Here is a 21,450-nt window from a genome sequence, read left to right on the forward strand (position 1 = left end):
TCATCCGAGACGTAACTGTAAACTACTGTACATCGAGTACACCGAGCGACGTCGTCGCGGCTCTCACTGGAAACGACGAAAAACGAACTCATTCACTTTCGAGAGAATAAGAGGCGGCGGTTCGGCCTAGCTCTAATGAAGACGTCCAACGAGTGACCGAGAAAGCTCATCGTGTACAGCTCTGTCTTTCCGCGAGCTGCGATCAATCTTGGACCACAGCCTCGAGCAGTCAGCGACCTTTTATATCCGCGCGAGTATATATATTTTGGATTCGTCGGGTGCCTTACGTGATTTATGCGCGCACTATAGTCGAGTTTTCCGATAAGAATTTTTCTTTGAGATCATTGTACAAATCGATAGACGATATAATTATCTAATCTTGAGATAAATAGGAAGCGCACTTCTCGAGTTCCTTAACATAAGTAGCATTTCGTAAATATTTGCTCGGTGACACTCTCGTACAATACATGAGTTGCCCTGCTTTTATAATTACAACCAGTTATCTCCCCGTACCTATTATGCATATACGTTCCAGCTTGGATGTCCGTAACGAAATTGAATAAATTCCAAATTCGTAGTGCTTCCACCTCACGCTCGAGTAGTGAAAGTAATCGCAAACCGGTATGAAAAGAAAGAACGAAGTACGCAAAAGCAAGCTCTTATACAGCGCTGATAAAAAGTGCCGTCTCTCGACATACGGGCCGCGTTCGTTCATGTACACTATGGAGCGAGTGCAGCGGGGAACCGGCTCGCGCATCGAACCTACATCATTGATCCTCGCATCGTCACCCATATAAACCTCCATGACAATACAGACGAGGCCGCGAGCTGGCACGCGTTTTCTGTATAGCGTTGGTACCTCTATATGGAGAGGGATGGTATCGTGCACTCGGGGCGTGTCGCCTCGGCTCTCGCTCGCGCGATAAGGCGAGCTATGTGCTATAGCCAAGAGTGGCAGAGAACAGTGCGCTGCACGAAGCGACTCGGCGCGCATAACGGCTAATTGGCCGGCTCTCCGCACCGGCGACGCGCGGCGCAGCGTCGAGGGAAGAGAATGCCTTCTTCTTCCTTCGTCGGCCAGCTGCCGCCAGTTCACGACGCTCGCTCGGAGCGCGCGTCGGTTCTCGCGGCTATACGTGTGTATATTCTACACCTATTCCCCATATTGTACTATCCGTACACTCGCTCTATACGTAGTATAGTTCGTGGTGCTTTTGTATGTGTCGTAGATTGGTATCGAGGTGTAGTTTTTTTTTTCGGGTGGTGGCGTGGTGAAATGACGAAGTGAGAGTGCGCGGGTGCGGGACTGTTGTTTTTCGACTGGATTTTGGGCGTACTTATACCTTTTGTCGCACGGGGCGGACGGCTTTTGGTGAGTGTTATTTTTCTCGAGACTCGCTGGCGTTTTGTCATTTCGTTGATTTTATTTTACAATGTTGATTATATTTCATAGACAGATCACGAATCGCGTTGTTTTTGAAGGGATTTTTATTCATAAAGCATTGTACATGTTGCTGCTTGCAATGCACTGTATACGATCTTTAGAAAGGATACTGCTCGAACCGTTGTTGTTGTTCTTACTTTGCTATACATTTACTTCTCTGTATAGCCACCTGTTACTTTACTTTACGACACTGTTTCTCATAATTCATTACACAAACAAGGCGTTGCTAATTGATATTAATCTTGGTATCGCGGTATTATTATGCTTACTGGAAACGGTGTATAAAAAACTTGTGCCATAGTTAAAGAACAACTACCAACAACCCGATGATAGTTGTATTTTCATTTATTTTACTTAAAAACTGCGGCAAACTTTGACACGAAGCTTTTTTAAAAGTCAAAACGCTTGATTATAATTCATGTTCCCAACAAAAGCCGCTTTATGAACTGTTCGTGTGGTGTGGCGCTATTTTTAAACATATTCATTTTACTGTATGACAACTGAGAAAAAGTGCACTTGAAAAAATATTGTTTTTTTCCGGATAGTGTTTACAGTTCAACGTGGAATTTTCGTTAAAGCTCGTTATTTGAAATCAATGCATGCTCACATTGAGTATGTTGTAGCATCTAGTTAGCACACTTAGCTAACTACATAAAATATGGAGCAATCTTGATTCACTATGAATATATGTCCGAGATACCACAATAGTCGCATTATACTCAGTCGAGTCAATACGGAGTTTCAAAGGGGGAAAAACTCGGAATAAATTTGCTCGTTCTGGTGCAACAAAGAAATCAGTGAACTGACTTCGAAGTAAAAGATTTTCTTATTATTTAGAAAGTCTACAGCAGCGTGACTCCCCAGAACAAAATTATTCCGATACTTGACTTCTGACATTCGGCATATATTATAATACTAGCATCCATTCAAGCCAATAAACGTCTCTCTTCCGCGCCGCTCTCAACTCAGAGCCAGTTACATATTCCCGTAAACATATTCGGCTTAATTGATTAGCGAGTAGAAAATAATGCAAAGTAAGGATCTAACGTGTCGAGCGAATTACAAGACGATCCGATTCCGTATGCGCTAGATCGGCGGAATAATCGCGCTACCTCGTGTGTTATTTGCATTACGCAACTACGTAACGTCGTCCTCGCGTGTGTAGACGTCTATTCGCGAACAAGTGCAAGTAAACAGGCGTGCGGCCCACACGCGATCTGCTGCATGTACAGGTACGTGTACATGGCGCGTCGGCAAAATTAATGGGATACGCGAAATTCATTAAACGTGCAATTACACTGGGTTATGCGCCTCTCTCGTTCGATAAACAACGCGAAACGGCTTCCTCATCATAAATAATTTGATTCTCTTTTTTCGATATGCGTCCTAGCTGTAGCGAAATAAATTAGTTTGAGATCAAGGGGAAGGCGGCAGAGAGCAAAAAACGCGTAAAATTTAATAAATTGGATTGGCTCAATTAGATGTAATTTTTGACAGGGCCCTAAAGCTAATTTGGTTTATCCGCTGTATTTTTTTGGGCAGTCATTCTTTCAGTCCGAGTGAAATAGTAGAAAGCGAATAAAAGCGCGAACTTTGTTTCCTTTCCAATAAATTGATTCCGACACGAATGGAATGTATTCATTCATTATGACTTGTATTTATGTGATGTTGATGTCGGCGTTAAAAGAAATTTTAAATTATGTTTCTGGATGGATGAAAGTAATTTGTGCACGTGTATCCATCCTCTCTACTGGCAACGATTGTTTTTGGATTCGTTTTTCAAACAATTTCTGATAAACCAATCTATTATAAAACAAGCTGTAATAATCTTATTTTTCATTTGTTTCAGATCACCGAGGGTCGGTGGTCCACTTTCGCAGTCTCTGGCGATGATACCACCAACAATGCACGGCCACGAGTTTAATCAGCCGCTGTCGCGGGTCGTCATGGTTCGTAAGACGGACCAGCGGACTTTCAGCAAGGGACGTCGCGGAGGCGAGCCCTTGCTCGAGACCGTCACCCGCGAGACGGTGGAATTGTTCAGCGGTGGTAGGGCCGAGAGGAAGTATACCTCCGAGACGAGGGATATAGTTACGCCAAAATCAAACAGGTGAGAGTTTTTACTGGAGCGATTGTCTACGAAGATTATTAATATATAGTTCCTTTTGGTGTTGTTTCGGATGATTTGATCTTTGTTCCGACAATCAATATTACCTGATAAAAATTATCTGCATTTATTACATAGACATACAAACAACTATCGTAGTAATTTATGAACTAGAGTTTTTAGAATTAACTGATATTGCATAAAATATTTCTTTGAACATTAGAATAGAAATAAATCGACAACTTTTTCTGTAAAAATTGTATGTTATTACTGTACCAGTTGTTCTTGTTGATTTTATAACGGACTAGAAGTAGCATTGTACATACAGTAAGACTTAGAAATTACCTATCAAACAGAGTGCTTCAAGCGAGGAATCAAGAACCAAACTTTCAAAAATAATGTAATAAAATCGAAATCTCGCATTCGCTTAGGTACGCTGCATAATACGTAACGTGACGACTGCCGAGCCATTGTTCGAGTCTACAGAACAATACGCGATTTTCATTCTGAACTCAAACAATGCTAAGAGAGAGGAAAGCGATTCCTCGCTAGAAGTACGAAGTATATTTATATCTCGCGCTCTTTAACCCAGACTTTAAACATATTTATTGTAATAGCTGAATACACAGACTATCGTTCCCCTTGTAGTATGCCCTCGCTCAACGTAAACGGAACGAAAAAAAAGGTCGTCGGCTTCGTCGACCAAGTGTCACCCGAAAGGTATCAAAACAAAAGCGTAAATACCCAACTCTGTATAAACATGAGTATGGAAGTCGATCACCGGGGCAACATCTGGGCTGATTGTTTCTTTTTTTCTATAAATAGCAAAAATAAAAGAAACCCATGATTTCTCGCAATAAGGGATAGAATCGTAAAATGAGTAGCGCATGTACCGCGTCGTTCTCCGCAGAGTCAACTCGACTTCGCGGCAGCGCGCGTCCGTTTTTGTACGCAAAGAACGTAAGAAAAGAGTCACGCATTATCAAGCGCGCGTTCGCAACACTTTCGTTAACTTCTCTCGCATCAGCGTGCACACCAAGATACAGGCGTGATTTAACGGGAAAATTGAAGTGAAAGAGTGGAGATGAAAAAAAAAATGGAAAACCTAGTCTTGCGAGTAATTTACGGCGTAACTGTTTTTCTGAGCCTGTACCGCACTTTTTCCGGAGAGCCATTGAGAAAAAAGATGTGAACGGCGTGTTGGCTGCTGATCGCACTATATTATGCTGGAAAGTCGAATCTTGATTTACACGTTGCAACAGTTTTCGAATCGCTTCAATTTACAATGTAATTGTCCTTGAATAATTTTCGGATTGTGCCAACATATCCGAGTTATAAATAGTTTTTCATTTGATCGCGTTTCTGTATAATACACGTAGGTGTATACGATTGCTGTTTACACTAGCTCATAAGTATCACCTTTTCTCTTGTATGCTGGTAGGATGTTGCGTCGTAATCGACTTCCTTACGCAAAAAAAGTTGAATAACACAATTCTCACCTTAGCGCTACCCTTTATGACACTGACATTACGAATGCCACCTATATATACATACATAAGCTGTACATAATATAGATACTCTCTATACTAACAAATAATACTGCTGCAGACACAGCAGAATCTCGAAAAGCGCGCTTTCAGGGGGCGGCACGCGAGTCACGCGCGAACGTGCGGATGGATGCTGAAAAACAAGTCTCGCATACCTAGACTGCACAACCCCCGCGTCTACGTACATGCCGGCTTATCCCTCCTGTAGATGCAGGTCAGGATCGACGCGTCGCTGACGGCTTCTCGCCTAGTTTCGCGCAGCAGCACGACAACTTCAAGGAGGGTCGACGAATGATGCATTCCGCGCTTCTTTCTCTATACGCTGTACGCGATCTTGTGCGGGTACTTTTGTTTTTAAGGATTCGCTGCACTTGTGCGCGAGGCATTGCGGTCGAGGGTATCGATTTTTTGCGAGCTGTTGCGTGATGGGTGCAAGGTTAAGGGGTTATTAAGGTTGAGTTTGTTAATTCGAGTGCTGTAATTTTGAGTTTGCGAGTTTTACATTTTATTGTTATGTTTGAGCTGAAGAAAAAAATGATATGTGTCATTGTCGAAATGGTTTTCAAACCTAAAGTGCATAATAAGTATGCTACTGTCGAAGCTATATTTTAAAAAAAGGTGTAGAGTTCGTTCGTTCTATTTTGAACTGGCTTCATTTAAAACATTTTTTTCATTTGCAAAATATGGAATACTCAATTACTTCTCATCTTGCTGAAAATAAAGTAAGAATGGAAGTACGTGATACTATTCAGGAAATGCCGAAGAGACTCGAGGAAATAAAAGCACAATATTATCATTTGCGCTGCAATACTTACGCAGTTTAGACGCAAACGGCGTACAATATATGTTTTGCAACAACCAGCACAAACAAGTCGCGCGTATAAAAGGTTATGAGTTAGGGAACAATAACAACTACGAAATATAGCAGCTATTGTTGGTAAATTTTTACCGTCTCAATTTTATAAAAAGTAAAAGTATAATACATTTGTATATTGTTCTATTTATTGAATATTTTTAAAACAGAATATAGCACGACATAATTATTCATGAATAAATTTGATAAATACATCAATTTCTATACAGATATTGCAAGTATTTATCGGATCTATTGTTAGTCATAAAAATATAACTTTTGATTTCTAATCCACGCAGAAATGCCAACAATGCGATTTCCATAAACGTCTATGTAATTACCTGAAATAGAGACAAAGTGCATGTTATATGAATCTAGATGAGTAAACTGTAGAAAATTCTTGTACGTGTAAAGTAAATTATGTTAACTAGAAATCAATCCCTTACCTCATTTACCTTGACATGGGTAACTGGATGCTTCTGTTTATATGAATCATAGTTCATGAAATATTTTTTGAAAGTATATAATAATACGTAGGAAAAAAGCTTTTCAATTTACTGCAGTAAATCTTTTCCGTTACGTATTTTATCGTGGTTCATCTGGCAAGCCTCAATTTAAACCAATACAAAGAAACGCAATAAAATGTCTACCTCCACAGTCCACAATTGCCTGTATCGATCGTTTTAATCTAATCTAGAAGACTTTCGCCGCTTGAACTCTTTTTCGATCGGCGCGAAATCGGAAACGCCGAGCTAGCTGAACGACGACGACTGCTCAACACACTTTACCCTAATAATCACCTGGTATAACGACGGAATCGCTGTTTTTCCTGTCTCGCCATATCCATGACCGACTCCGATACTTTTTCTCGCCGTGATTCGAGAAAAGGAAAATCTACAAATAAGCGCCGGCGGTTTTCCACATCACGTGGTGCACCTTTCTTTTCCTGACTTATTTTTTTCTCGTATACGTTGCTATGCTTTGGAAATCTTTTATACCACTCTAACCTCAAAATCACAACTTTAATGTGAATTTTCGGCTCGCGTGGTATAAAATATCGTATGTAACTTGTATATGAAGACTGCATTTTCAAAACTCGTTACAGTATGTTTATAATGTAAACTCTCGTTTTGAAAATGCAGTCTTTCTGTACCCGTTGCATAATATACTACTTTTAAACAGAGTAAAATTTGATTGGCTTGCTAAGTATATTTTTTGTAAAATCGTAGAAAATGAGTTTGTAACGTTTCCGAAATATCCTTATGTGTCACGCACTTTGTTATTATATTGTCTTTAGCCTTTTACACTCTTATTCTCCAGGGCCTGGGATCACAACTGGGAAACAGGTAAAAATCGCAGAAACAGAAACTAGTGACAAACGAGTAAATATATAATTGTGACACTTTTAAGAGAATGAAAAAACTAAACTGAATAATCTTTGAGTGAATAACGTAGAGAAACTTGTAGACTTGTTGTGTTGCCGTTGATGTGTTGACTGGCCGGCGCCCCTGACGAAGTGAGGCCGTGTATATCTGTGCATCTCTGCTGGGGAGCGTCGGTGGTAGATCGGATGCTGTAAAACCTAGGTGGAATGAGTTTTATTTAAAATAGTTAACTAGCGCAAAGAACAAGGGATAAATAAATCTAACTACGAGTCAAAGAAAAAGAACCAACAGGTGCGCGCGTCGACTAGCAACTGATGAGTCTTTTTCGTTCTGTCATATATACAGTCTCATCTGCTTCTCATTACTAAGTCAAAGCAGAAAAGCATAAGAGATACCGACATTAAGACGAAGTCACGAAATCACGTTATCTCCTGCGCAAACGCTTAGCACGTCGTCTATAATCCTCGCTTTTTATAGTCGTTTTTTGTTCAATAGCTTCCAGCCCCTCTTTTTGTAACAGCTACATACGTGATTCCGGCCGCGCTCTTAAAGCGGCCAATTGTGTATAACCTTTATTAATTATTAATTTGCTACTATCAGCTGAATTCCATTCTCTTTGTCGTTCTCGTCAAACGGCATTTATAAGAGAGTCTGACAATGTGCTTTTTTGCAGATCGAGAGCAGAGTCGGTGAGGTCGAAATCGCCACTAACGGCATCACCCGCGTCTCCGGGACCTTTGTCCAGCTCGTTCCACGGTAGCTTCCACAGCAGCTTGGGTAGCGACGGCATGTCCTGTAGCAGTGCGAGGTCCTCCTCGGCCTCGCCGGATTCCGCCAGATACTCCTCCTCACAGGTAATTACAAACAATGTCTTGCTATGCATAGCTTGTTCTACGGAATGCTACTGCGATCTTTTTGCAATTGCGAAATTATTCCCTTATTATCTTGAGAAGCATATTGTGCAATGACTGCATAAGATTTAGGTGCGCGTGAGTATGGTGTGTGCTTGACGATCTAATAGCCTTAATAACTGTCAGAACGAATGCAAAATAAAATAATGGATACGCTTGATACGCGAAAAGAAAATTGTTGATATTTTTAATAGCATGTAGGTAGTGTTATACGTATAAATATTCTCGTGCATCGAAGCAAGCACGAATATACAGCTACGATGCGGACAATAAATACCTATCATCGTTACTGCCTCTAAGAGGCCGTTATGCGAGACATAAGTTGAGTTCGCTGGCTCCCAAACGAGCTCCTATCAAAACGAATCATAACGATTCCTGAACCTCATAAAAGTCCAGCGCGCTCGCGCGCGATTAGTCCACACAGTCGCGTGCACTATACTGCTTATAACAGAGGCTCTCCGCTGCTTTCCATCGACCTAAAATCACTGATCGCCACGCTTCCTCTTTCTCTTTCTCTGATGCCCGAATCACATCTCGAGCTACAACAATAACAATCCATCGTGTCATCTCAGGCACGCGTCAGGCTTATCTCGCTCTTTCACTTGAAGGTACTCATCGCATGCTTATAACAAACGAGGCGCGAGAGAAACGAAGGATGCTAACGACCCGTGCGCACAGCGTTCGAGACGGTAAATATATAAGTACTGCAAGGAGGGAAACTCTGCAGCACCGCGCCTAAAAGCGGAGCGATTTGTAAAAGCGTATCGCGCGTTAATGGGACGCTCGAGCACGCCAAGCTCGTTATTAACTATTTTGCGAAGAAATCCGCGATCCGGGATAGACGAGCGTGCAGCATGCAGTTGTCGAAGGAGATTAATGGACACTTTTAAAGTGAATTTTTTCCTGCCAAGTGTCACACTTTTTCCTCTGCTTGCTGGATCGGGGCACCCGTTTTGCTTGTAGATTGCAATTTAGAATGGGCGCAAAAATTCGGCTTGTTTTCAATCCAAGTAAACATTTCTTGCGACTATCAGCCAAATATGAAATTTATCAATAGAAATAATTTTATCTTTTTCGCACTCCTAAATCTGTTCATGTGTACATCCTTGTGGCAAACAAGTATCGAAAGTGGCACGGTGTATCATTCAGGATGTCTTGGCAAAAAATTTCTCAAAAACGTCTTTCCCTATAAAGTTTTCTCGAAAGAACTGGAAATTTCACTGTTCATCTTCCAAAGTCCCCGCTACACTCGATAATTGATCGAGGGGGTATCATTTAGCGCGATAATGACGACGTTCTCTCCGTACCGCGGCTCATAATACTGCCGGAAGTAGGCGCGCAACGATCGTCGATTTTCATTATATGCAGCGGCGCGCATGCATGTGTGTCAGGATGTATACAACTCGGCGCGCGGAAAGATGAAGATTTCACCGAGGCGATGATGGGAAATTTATGCAACCGGTCAGTTTTCTCATTCGGCCTATTCTATACCATCTATCGCTCGCATTTTCATATTCCTCCGCTTCTCTCTGTTTGAACCCGAAGCTTGCTTTTTTGCACCGCCGCCACCGCTGCCGCTACACGCTCGAGTGCGGAATTGAATTCTTTGCGCGTGCGCTTGTAGAAAGTGTGCATCGCGAATTAGCGCTTTGAGCAGTTGGGAGAGTGACAATTCGCGAAGCTCAATACCGCATGACTAGTTTTATCGAGTCAAATTTAAGGTTATTCAGGAGTAATTGAAAAATGCGTAAAATTGATACACTGTTAGGAGAAAAGTGTATGGCTAAACGATATTCAAAGTTTTTACTGGAGAACATGTAGCTCTAAAATTTTAGGTTAACAGCCCATACGTAAGTAGCAAACATGCAGTCGATCCGACGATACATTTTTACCCTATTTGTGTTGTAGATAACAAAGACTGAACCACGTAAACCGTCTGTGCGCAGATCGGGGCCGTCCAAGGAATTCGTCAACGTGTGTCTCGACACGCACAACTTTTACCGATCTCGTCATGGTGTACCACCCTTGCGGCTCAGCAAACAGGTTACAACACGCTATAAATTATGCTTTACTGCTGCTAATTTCATCAGATTTCCTCCGCCGACAATTAATTGCAATTAGCCTCGATTTAACGCTAGCGAGCAAACGCTGAAAAGAGAGGCTTTTCTTTTGCGAATGAAAAGTAGCTAACGACGTACCTTGTTCTATGTTCGCAGCTCTGCAAGGCTAGTCAAGAATGGGCGAACGTGCTGGCGACGAGGGGAAGGCTAGAGCACAGGGCGAACATCGACTACGGAGAGAACCTCTACTGCATGTGGAGCTCGAATCCGAAGACCGTCGTCGGGGGCGAGGAGCCCGTCAACGAGTGGTGAGTCGTTACTTCGATTAAATGATGCTTTTCTTGCTGCTTGCACGAACCGCTATCTAACGCAAGCACACAACCACCAGGTACGCCGAGGAGTCACAACACCAGTACGGCAAGGAGCCAACAACCCTGAAGACGGGCCACTTCACGCAAGTCGTTTGGCGCGACAGTACCGAATTAGGCGTCGGCATGGCGCGTAACCGCAACGGCGAGGTTTATGTCGTAGCCAATTACAATCCACCTGGCAACTTCCTTGGGAGTTTTGCTGAGAACGTCCTGCCGCCGCGCGACGCTTCCTCGACGTCCTCTTCGCCGCAGCCGGGAAAATCCAGCCCCGATCCCGTCCCCAAGATCATGGACGAACGAGCCTGGCAGGACGAAGCGCTCAAGGTGCACAACGAGTACAGGAGGAGACACCGAGTTCCCGAACTGAGGCTCAATGCCGACTTGAGCGCAGCGGCCAAGGTGAATGTCGTTTGCGTGCGATTTTTTGTTTGAGACGACGAAAACTTTTTGGGCTATTGGGTTGATAAAAATTTTTAACCTTGTATTATAATTTAGTGATATAATATGTTGAATATAGGAATAAAAGCTTGTCCGCATTATAGAGATGGGGAAAAATTAAAACAGTTCGAAATAAACATCAATCAACTGTTTGTGAGTGTAACTTTCTACGTATTTTAATTGTTCCAACTCTAAAGTCGAGAGTTTGCACTCCGATTTTCGTTACATTCTTATTTGGCTCAGTTTCACGGTTAGCTTTCACAGGAGCGACTAGAAAATGCGCAGTTGCTGCATTTTTTCTTGACTTCGAAAAGATCTCATGCAAATTCGAGCAGCAGAAAAACTTTCGAAAGCATTCTAATTCTAAGTGAAATTTCGCATTTAACGCAAACATGATGAGATTCGTAAATTTTAATAAATTATTTTGTCGAAAGCACATTTTTTTGATATAGCGGGCTTTTCTTATCAGCAATACAAATAACGATGTAATCTTGTTGTTTAGCACTTGAATTTTTTGACGTATCGATGAATATTCTCTATTCTAAGCTGATGATAAAGCTATTTTATTAAATTCTTATACGAGCGTTACTAATTGAGCAAATTCTTATCTACAGGCATGGGCGTGCACGCTACTAAATACGAACAAGCTCATACCACAGTCTTCGTCGCCGTACGGCGAGAACATATATTCAATGCAGTGCTCCGATCCCAAGCTTATCGTCTCACCTCGAGAAGTCATCTCGAAATGGTATTCGGAAAGGAAGGAGCATAAATTTGGAGTCGAGCCCAAAGTTCTCAATACCTGTACGTATATCGAAAATCGATTTGCATTGATTACCCCTCATTTTAATTTATAAACATTACGTAAAGTAGGGAAACATACCATTATATTTTCAATCCGAGCGATAAAGCGCTTGCAATCAATTGTTTCTAAAACGAACGAGTGCTCGGCGCGTCGTTTTGTTACACAATCCGTTATCTTAATTATTGTAATTGTTCGAAACAACTGTTCGTTCCAGATATCGCAGTTTTTATAATCCAGAATTAAACAAGTCTTTTTCTGCCCTAGGCCATTTTACGCAGATAGTTTGGCGCAATACGAGAGAGATGGGCATCGGCATGGCAAAGCGTGACGGTACCTGCGTCGTTGTCGCCTGTTATTATCCGCGAGGCAACATCGTCGGACAGTTCACGGAGAACGTGCTTAAGCCGGTCAAGAGTGCCGCGACATGATCGACAGCTGCGTGCACTGCTCCTAGTCTCACCTTGACCGACTCACCGTCGGTATAACGGCATGAAACCCCCAGTCGACGAAGGCATTACATTTATATTTATATAAATATTCATTTATATATATATATATATATATATATATATATATATATATATATATATATATATATATATGCGCAGAAATTCCTTGCTGCACAGATGTGTGCACCCAGAAACGAAGCGTGCGTGTTATGAATCTGAGAGGAGTCATTGTTATTATAGAATTTATTGATATTCTTCGTTTTGATTTACTTGAATTTGATTACGTTTTATTTTTATTCAATGCTCAATTCGATGTTGGACTTTTATTATTTTGAAATAGACGATCTTCAATCTTTGTAGTGTCTACATGTATATAGTTACACGGCATAGCTGATTATTTGACCAGTAACGCACAAAGTGAAAATCTTCATCCATTTTCGTTACTTTTGCTCTATCGACAATTTATGATAACGATTAACCGAACATAAGTCTTGAATAATTCAAGTCTATTTCAGAGTGATGATATGTCTAATGATTTATTGCAAAAGCCACATTCAGAAATTTAGAGTTTTATACGAAAATTAGAGAAAAAAGCCATAAAAAATACTGTGGCGTGTTTATTTTTGACATTATCATATTAAAAGCGTTAAGAGCTTTGCTATTTGCGAAACCTTTTCTTACTATTATGTATTACGATTATTGATTTATGATACGAGTATTTTGTAAATAAGACTATTGAACGTGGTTAAGCACGTTGTGTAGGACTCGTACATTCCACGTATTCTTCAGAGTACGGATGCGCCGTTGTAAGATACGAACGAACGATTCAAACGTAGATCATCAATTAACATTTTATTATGATGAGTAAAAGAGCAATAACATCAATAAGAATGACTATCTAATGGATTCTTGATTTACGTTGACGTAATTATGTATTTAATACGTAAATAAAAACTCGTTTACATAAAATATGGATTTTAATTATTTTCAAAAATACCACTTTAATTAATATTAATTTACTTTTCATTATATCGCTTTGAGAAATTTATATAATGCATTGACAGATATTTTATAAAAGAACGAAGTCCAGTTTGTAGCAATGAGTGCGCTAGTAACGAATCGCCTTGATGTATAATTTTGCTTCCTCCTAGAGGAAGCTTTGTAATAGTAAAATTTTCAATTTCGCTAAAACTTACACATTTTGGAGGTGTTTAGAGTTAGAATTATGGGTTTTTAGAAAATGTCTGTGCGGATGGCGCGAACCACGTGACCGATCGAAATAAAATTTGACATGCATATGAGATCTGACACATTTGCCCCGACCTCTCACAATGTAAAAAAAATAAATACTAATCATTACTGTTAACAATTATTGTGCAGTGGGAAACTATAGGAGCAGAGAAAACAAGAATTGAAATCTTAGTTTTCATCGCTTCTCTGTGTAAACAAGCAAAAGTATTTGGCAACCCTGAAAAAAAATCTGTAATTAAAAGTCAAAACAGTCAAATTGTGAACTTTGATGTAAAACCAAGAAAAGTTGATACGGTTTCTGATTACTTGTCCTAATGATTTTTGTTTGTATTTTCTATATTGTTCATAACTCCGTATATGCATGTTTTTTTATTGCAAAATGTTGTCTTATTTGCAAAATTTAATGACGCAGAGGTATCATAAATATTTCTTTTTATTTTACATCGTGATTTTCCTTTTTTTTCAATAATTTTTATGATTATGTAAAATGATAATTATTCGCCCCAATACTGTTACTTTTCACTAGAATCTATATTCAAGCAATAACTTACTTCTGGTGGAAAGGTATTCGATATGCCATAGGTATTCGGATGTCCTAGGTCCTAAGTCACATTAATAAATATTCCTACCCAAGTCGAGGAATCTTAAATACATTATATCTTTTACAAAAATTAACTCAATTATCCACTGACTTTGAAAAATTATGATCGAGCGTATGATTTATGTTATAATTTTTTGCAAGAGACATAATATATTTACGATTCCTCGACTTCGGTAGGAATATTTGTGACAATAAAATCAAGTTCTATGATTTTTTTGGCGATCATCCAATAAACAATTTATTTCTATAAGCAAACATGTATTTAAATAATTTATCACTAAGCTTTGAATTTTCAGTCAGTGATGGACATTAAGCAACAATTTTCTCCTACGATGACTTTCTTTAATTTGATGTTTGTTACCTCTGTGATTTTTTTCGGAATGCTCCAAGCAATTTATAAGCTTTGCCACAGGCTTTTAATATAAATTTTAATCATTTCAGCACAAATTTATGAATATCTTCATTTTCAGCTAAAGATACAGGGTCTCTGACATTCTGGGACCCATACAGAAACTTTTGCACTATAAATAGGTATCTACATGAATTTTTTGGTAGTCGTAGTCCGGATTAAACTCTTACTTTTACCAATATTAAGGTTTAAATGGCTTATAAGATAAGTATAGCATATTGTAACGGGTGGGGATAGCGCCCGTAAGAGCTAGGCAAGAAATAAGTATGGCGTGTACAACGGAGAAAGTCAATTCCAACGAGTGTAATTGTTACCCTTCCACCCCATGCCTGGGCTACAATATTCAAAATTGCGGGTTTTATAATGGGTATAGCTTACTAAATAAAACTTACAATAAAAGTCGAGAGCAGAGTTATACTTAGTTCAATGAATCATTATGTCAAAATTAGAGATTTTATTAGTTTTTTTTTCTGGTATTGGAAATACACTTGGGTGTTGGGCGACTACAGAAAACCTCACCCAACCTACAAATAGCCTTATTTTACTAAATAACGTTATTATAAATAGGTTTTAATTAATATAACGAGTACAGCAGCATAGTGATTAGTTGAAATAATCATTTTAGCAAAACTAGAAGTCAATCAGACATTCAGTTTTAGAAATACGAAATATCCGGTGGCAACGTTGCAAATGCTGTAAAAATGTTACGAGATTGAAAACTAGTATTTTTATGGCAGTTTCTCTACTTTATATAAAGAGGAATCTCCGTACATACACCTTATATCATATTTCCATGAAGAAATATAATTAAAAAATAAGACATATAGCAAGCTATAGTAAAAAGTAATGAACGATTAAAAAAAAACAATTTCTTGCATTTTTATTTATGTTATGTAGACAGGATTTAAAAAGATATTAATCTCGGACCATTGAAAATAAAAAAATACACTAAATAAAATATTCGCTTTATAATAATTTATTTATAATAAATTTTACTCAGTACGTATGCGAACGGATGTGCCGTGACGCTGCACACGTAAAGAGTTTACATTTTTTTTATCTTTGTTATTTTACATTACATACAGCCGTTTACAGTGTCTGCTTTAATTTTTTAAACCTTCGTTTTTTAGTTTCATTACATTCCAACGTGTCTTTATTCATTCGCACAAACTGGTCGACGAAATACCTGTGGTATTTGCTTAAACAGCACGTGAAGGTAATAAAGGAGTATTAGTATAGTCGATGCTTTATGTAGTCATCACATGTTTTTTTCCTTGATAATGCGTGGTAATGTGGTTCTATTTTTGCCTGTGTGCTTACATAAAATACACATAGATAACAATATTTACCAAGATTCAAACACAATCAATAAATAAATAGATACGTGCTATAGATATATCTGTATTTCGTTTCCTCGAAAATACACAATACATTTTTCTGTATATGAGCTTTATATTTTTTGTATATTTTTAAGTTACTAATCGCATAAAACTCTTTAAAGTGGATCCGCGAGAAAACAATGGAATTTCTTCGTCGATAATCCTACATGAAAATTGGTTGTGGATTTCGTATATTCATTTTTATATAATTAGCTAGAAAATAATTGGTCGAACGTTTCTTCCGCGCATTTACGTTTTATTAATCAACTATAGGCTATTTTTCTCGTTTATTTTTAACAAAGAAAAGCATTACACTTTTAGATAGGAGATTTTTTTCTTTCATTTAATTTAATAATGTTAGAATTTAAATTAAAAGTTTTTTTTCTCATTTGCAACTGGAATATATGTAAAAATTTTAGCACAATCAATTCTTTAATATTTTTACCACGTTAGTTTCCTTATGATATATATATATATATATATATATATATATATATATATATATATATATATATATATATATATTCTCCGATCTACAAAAGTAACATATTTCTATGTACAGAGTTTACAGTTAATAGTATTTTTATGGGATTGATTTGACTTTTCGTAGTTTTATAACACTAAACAACATTTTTGTTCTAGTCTTGTTTCACAATAAGAAAAATCCCTACCGCTTATGTCATTTTTCATGTTTAAACCCTAGAATGCAAATATTTTATTTTAGTTATGAAAATTCAGGAATATTTTGGATACATGAAAAAATTCATTCATGTTATATTATAGCTATAATGGCGAAGTGAAAGACAAAAATCGGCGCGCTGCAATAGCATCTGGATTCATAGACGAATTACAATCTTGTATTCAAGTATAGTACAGTACACATATAAGCTATCTATTGAAAAAAAGCAACAACCTCATTATCTGTAAAACAATCAATGATTGGTGCATAATTATAAGCAGAAAAATAAACTACATCAGTATATTACATAAAGCGCATGTATTTAACAAATATTGAAAAATAGAGACAGTATACTTTAACAAATAATCTGTACCAAGAAAACTATATGACTGTAGGTAGGCGAAAATAAATTTATTTTAATCGCAGTAAATTAGATACAATGTATAACTTTTTAATATATTTGATTTATAGCAACATATAATCCATCAGCGCGTTTGGTTTGGTAAAAAATGTTTATCCAGAAAAATTGTAAAGATATTTTCACGAGTAATAAAGTATGTTGTATTTTTATTTTGTATAGAAAGACACTACAAAGGTTTATTTACTTAAGACCGTGATGCGTACCGGGCATTCGGCGTTTCATTATATCATCACACTATAGTATACTTACTCGTTTTTTACCACAATTATGCATATAGAAAATTCTCTCCAAAAAAAAATACATGACTATAGCCTTTTTTCTATTTACAGATTTTATATTTTCGTTTGATATTTATATATAATTGGCCCATACGAAATTTGACAATAAATATTTAGAGTGAGCGCTCAACAAAATAAAGTACTACGAGGCAACTTTCTTCTTGCTCTATATAGGATAAGTAGGTTACATAAAACATGTGTTACCACAGAATCTGCGCCTCTACAAATTGTATGGCTGGCTATATCCAAATTATTTTTATGCAGGATTTGACAAGTAAAAGATTAACAAAATGCGGCAATTTTTACGTTAATTTTCTACAAGTTAAATTTCTGTACGAGAATTTGAACTATCGATCTCTTGTAGACAAAGAAAAATGTATTCTAATAGAAGCGAAAAGCTGAATTTTATTCTAGCGAGTTGAACGCTTAAACTTGATATTTTTTTAGAATTTCTCATATATTCAACCTTGTGACTACGGGATATCGTACTTCAGGCAATAATCAAAAAATCTTTCTTTTACACTTCCTAAAATCTAAATACAGTAGAAGTACTCTGATAATATATTTTTATTATTTCATATCTCATTATTTTTTGCCAAATCATAAGAATAATATCCAAGATAATTAATTTTCAAATTTACTTGAATTACGGATACAAACGAAAAATTAAAAAAAAATAAAAATATTTAAATAATAATTTTCATTCGTCATCAACATTTATATATCCATTTTTTTCGCCACTATTAATATTTGGTTGAAAAAAAGAAGATATCTAAATTTTGTAAAAACAATGACTTCTATAATTTATAACACGCGCTTCTTACACATATCAATAAGTTGTGCTGATGTTTTTAATTGTTTTATATATAATGTTATTAAAACAGAAAAATGCATTCACAGTCCAAATAAGGATTTAACATCGTTCAAACAACTAAATTATTCTAATGAAGATTTGTAAAATTATGTATTATTATATTAAACCGGAGTAAAGTAGATTGTCGAAAGAAATTCGTAGTTTTAAAAATAGACTTTTTGAGTTGTAAATATCTTTTTGCTTTATATCATAATATAAGTATTGTTATTTATATCAAACTTAGGTACCATAAGATATTGAAATAAAAGTATCATAGATGATCTTCGATCGGATGATTTTCAATTGTTGCTACAATTGTGACTTCATTGAATCAAAAAGTATTATGTACGCGGTACTTGATCTATTCTATACATCTACAAATATTTTAATCAAATTCTAATCAATTGAAATAATAACGCATTACCAGTATCGGCGTTTACATCATTATAGCGCAGTTATACAATGAACCGTGCATAATTGTATTCGTTTAATAACTTGACCAATTTATTTCAAAGATACTAATTGATTTAATATTTTCACATTGATTGTTTCAGTAAACTGTATGTTTACTTTTAAGGTCCCATTTTCAGCGATTTTTCTCTAAGTAAAAATAAAAATTTCAATTTTAGAGAATGATTTGATTGCAATAGAAGGAAAACTATTGCGGAACTATAATCTTCCTACTTGAGTAAAGTACAAAGACAAAAAGAATTAAGTAAGGAAAAAAAGAGAAGACTTACATTATTTGCTAAAATTTACACAGGTTTCCACGTGTTCAAGCAATCAAAAAGTGTACATGCATGTGAATGTTAAATAATGATGCTCACCGCTTATTCATGCGTATAGGTATTATAATATGCCAATGTGCATTGATTCAAGCTACGTCGGTTAAACGCAGAATTTGTGACTATATGTAGGCTTTCTGTAAATTATACATAATTCGATGAGGGGAGACTAATTTGAAAGCGCGTAATTATACTCACAAAAAATTACCTATACCAGTTAAATATCCTTATAATTATTTTTGCACGAAAACCACGAATCCTATGACGCTTACATACTATATTATTATACATATATATATATATTTTTTTTATGCAATTTCGATTTCCATTTTCTATATTTGTGTATTTGCACGCAGCTTAAATAAAACTTAAACTCTAGCACGACGCTCGCGTGATATGAATTGAAATTGTCGTCGTCTATTTCTCCTTTTTTTTTGTAAAACTTTTGCTTTTTATTTCATAATTATATATAATAGATATTCTTTTATTTAATTTCTTTCCTCTTAATTTTAATTTAATATATTTATTTATATATTTATAATATAATTCCTTCTAGTACAAAATTATCGACAGGAATGTCGCATAATCATTCGTTTTGAAAGGGCACTCGAAGTTGCTAAAATATTATAGTTTTCTAGGATTTAATTTATAATTTATGATCAAATTTAGTTACTAACGTATGTTTATGCACCACCATAAAGAGCTCTGTCTTAGCATCGTCTTCTCTCGGCGGATGTATACGTAATTATTTTTTATTATCCGATGTATCTTCAAATAGTAATATAAGAACCACTCTTTTAAAGACATATCTATAATCGTTTCAATATACATCCTAGAATTGAATTGAAATCACTAGTTTTTTTCTCTTCAAGTGGTTAAAAACTGCCAGTTTTATCAAGCTTTTCTGTTTTCACTGGAGAGTTCCGTATAATTTTCTCTCATACTTTCTTTTAATCGAAACATGACTTTAACTGCGTAATCGCTGGAAACTAATTGGTATGTTTCGATCGTTTTATCGATCCAACCAACTTTGGTAATTATACGCAAAACAACGAAGAATCGAATCATTTTCTACAATTAGCTAATCTGCCCTGCAGTCATCTGGCTGAACTAAATTTTCAGATACTGATTTCAATCACGTGTATGTCCAAAAAATATTTGCACCGCTGAAAAAGTTTTCAAAACACTTCATAGAAAACGCTTATAGGGTGCGCGACAATATAAAAATTTCATTCACAAGTAATCATTTCCGTAAAATTTGTATATAAAAAAACGTGTAACGTGAAAGTATGGTATGGATCGAAGAAGCAAAGGCGTGCCTCTATTATTTTCGGTTCCGAACAACTCGAGGCATCCATTGCTTTGGTACAAATATCTTTTGACACATTATACGGTGCGAAAAATGCAGTCTTCATTCGGAGTGCTCGCATCATTTTAAAGTCACTCGGAAAATGCCAATCGAGAGAGTCGCGAGAGCACGAGGGCAGATTAGCCATCATGTGCAGACCGTGCGAAGATAAAATTCTTCGAGCAAATCGGCAATCACTTCTCTTTTCGTCAGCTGCGCGAATGAGCGTGTATCGAACCGAAGATGTAGCCGAATACGAAGACAAGTGCCGAATGACGATACAACTAAATGAATTGGCCTAAGTCCATGACAACTGGGATGAGTTCTAAAGCACGTGTGGGGCACGCCTACAGCCACTTGTTTCGCATTACGCTGGAGAGCCTGCGACCCCACATAAGGTTGTATCATACGATCGTCCCTTGTATGTGCTGAGGGTCTTGGCTGGACGAGCTCTGCAGCTGGCCCGAGGAGGCCTGGGGCGAGACCGACTGGGGCCCCGGGTACGAGGAGGGCGGGTCGTAAAGCCCGCCCAGAGAGCTGCCAAGGCCCGAGCCGAGGGCCGAGGAGCCGAGCCCGGGGCCCCCGAGCATCGGCATCGAGGGCAGGCCCACGTCGAGGATGCCGGTGTTGCTGGCGCCGGTGCTGCCGGTCAGCGAGCCCTCCTCGGGCGGCGTCACCTCCAGTCCGATGGAGCCGTTGAGCGCGATCTTTATAGGGTTGTGGTTCGTGGGGTGCGACAGGGCGCCCAGACCGATGTCCTCCAGGCTGCTCTTGCGGCGCGTCGGTATGCTGAGACCCTGCCTGCAAAAATCGTACGATATAGAACCGAGCTTGCTCGACTGGATGATAATTCTATATTAGTATAGAGTTGTAAATGACAGAAGCATCAAGTTTAGTGTGTAAAAGTTAAAAAAAAACCGATTATAGTCTAGGTAGCAAAGCTCAGTTGATGGGAGTGAACGATTTTTCGAAGCATAGATGAGTATTCCTCGGATTAGCATATAGAGAAAAAGAAAAGTTACTTGAAAGTACACATTTTGCAACTCAACCGAATCGTCACTTTTGCGAGATTCTTT

The 21,450-nt window shown here is 37.7% G+C and overlaps 2 protein-coding genes across 16 annotated transcripts in view; one reads left to right on the forward strand and one right to left on the reverse strand.

Annotated features, from left to right (window-relative positions):
* LOC100119359 (repressed by EFG1 protein 1) overlaps positions 1-13,339 on the forward strand; it is a 30,322-nt gene extending 16,983 nt beyond the window's left edge. For 2 of the 6 annotated variants that reach the window (XM_031923629.2, XM_016989180.2), the window contains exons 4-11: positions 3,294-3,554; positions 4,200-4,271; positions 8,010-8,190; positions 10,156-10,290; positions 10,464-10,615; positions 10,696-11,077; positions 11,731-11,920; positions 12,186-13,339. In XM_031923629.2, coding sequence (XP_031779489.1) covers positions 3,294-3,554; positions 4,200-4,271; positions 8,010-8,190; positions 10,156-10,290; positions 10,464-10,615; positions 10,696-11,077; positions 11,731-11,920; positions 12,186-12,349 — 1,537 coding nt within the window. In that variant the 3' untranslated portion in view covers positions 12,350-13,339. Of the gene's footprint in view, positions 1-941; positions 1,373-3,293; positions 3,555-4,199; positions 4,272-8,009; positions 8,191-10,155; positions 10,291-10,463; positions 10,616-10,695; positions 11,078-11,195; positions 11,269-11,730; positions 11,921-12,185 lie in introns of those variants that run through there. The other 4 variants (XM_016989181.3, XM_032596667.1, XM_031923630.1 and 1 more) reach the window with 4 other exon arrangements.
* Positions 13,340-17,226: 3,887 nt separating this feature from the next.
* LOC100119391 (potassium channel subfamily T member 2) overlaps positions 17,227-21,450 on the reverse strand; it is a 240,894-nt gene continuing 236,670 nt past the window's right edge. For all 10 annotated transcript variants that reach the window (XM_016989186.2, XM_016989185.2, XM_016989184.3 and 7 more), the window contains one exon: positions 17,227-21,175. In XM_016989186.2, the coding sequence (XP_016844675.1) occupies positions 20,779-21,175 (397 nt within the window). In that variant the 3' untranslated portion in view covers positions 17,227-20,778. The remainder of the gene's footprint in view (positions 21,176-21,450) is intronic.

Source organism: Nasonia vitripennis, chromosome 2, assembly GCF_009193385.2.
Source record: "Nasonia vitripennis strain AsymCx chromosome 2, Nvit_psr_1.1, whole genome shotgun sequence".
Taxonomy (NCBI): domain Eukaryota; kingdom Metazoa; phylum Arthropoda; class Insecta; order Hymenoptera; family Pteromalidae; genus Nasonia; species Nasonia vitripennis.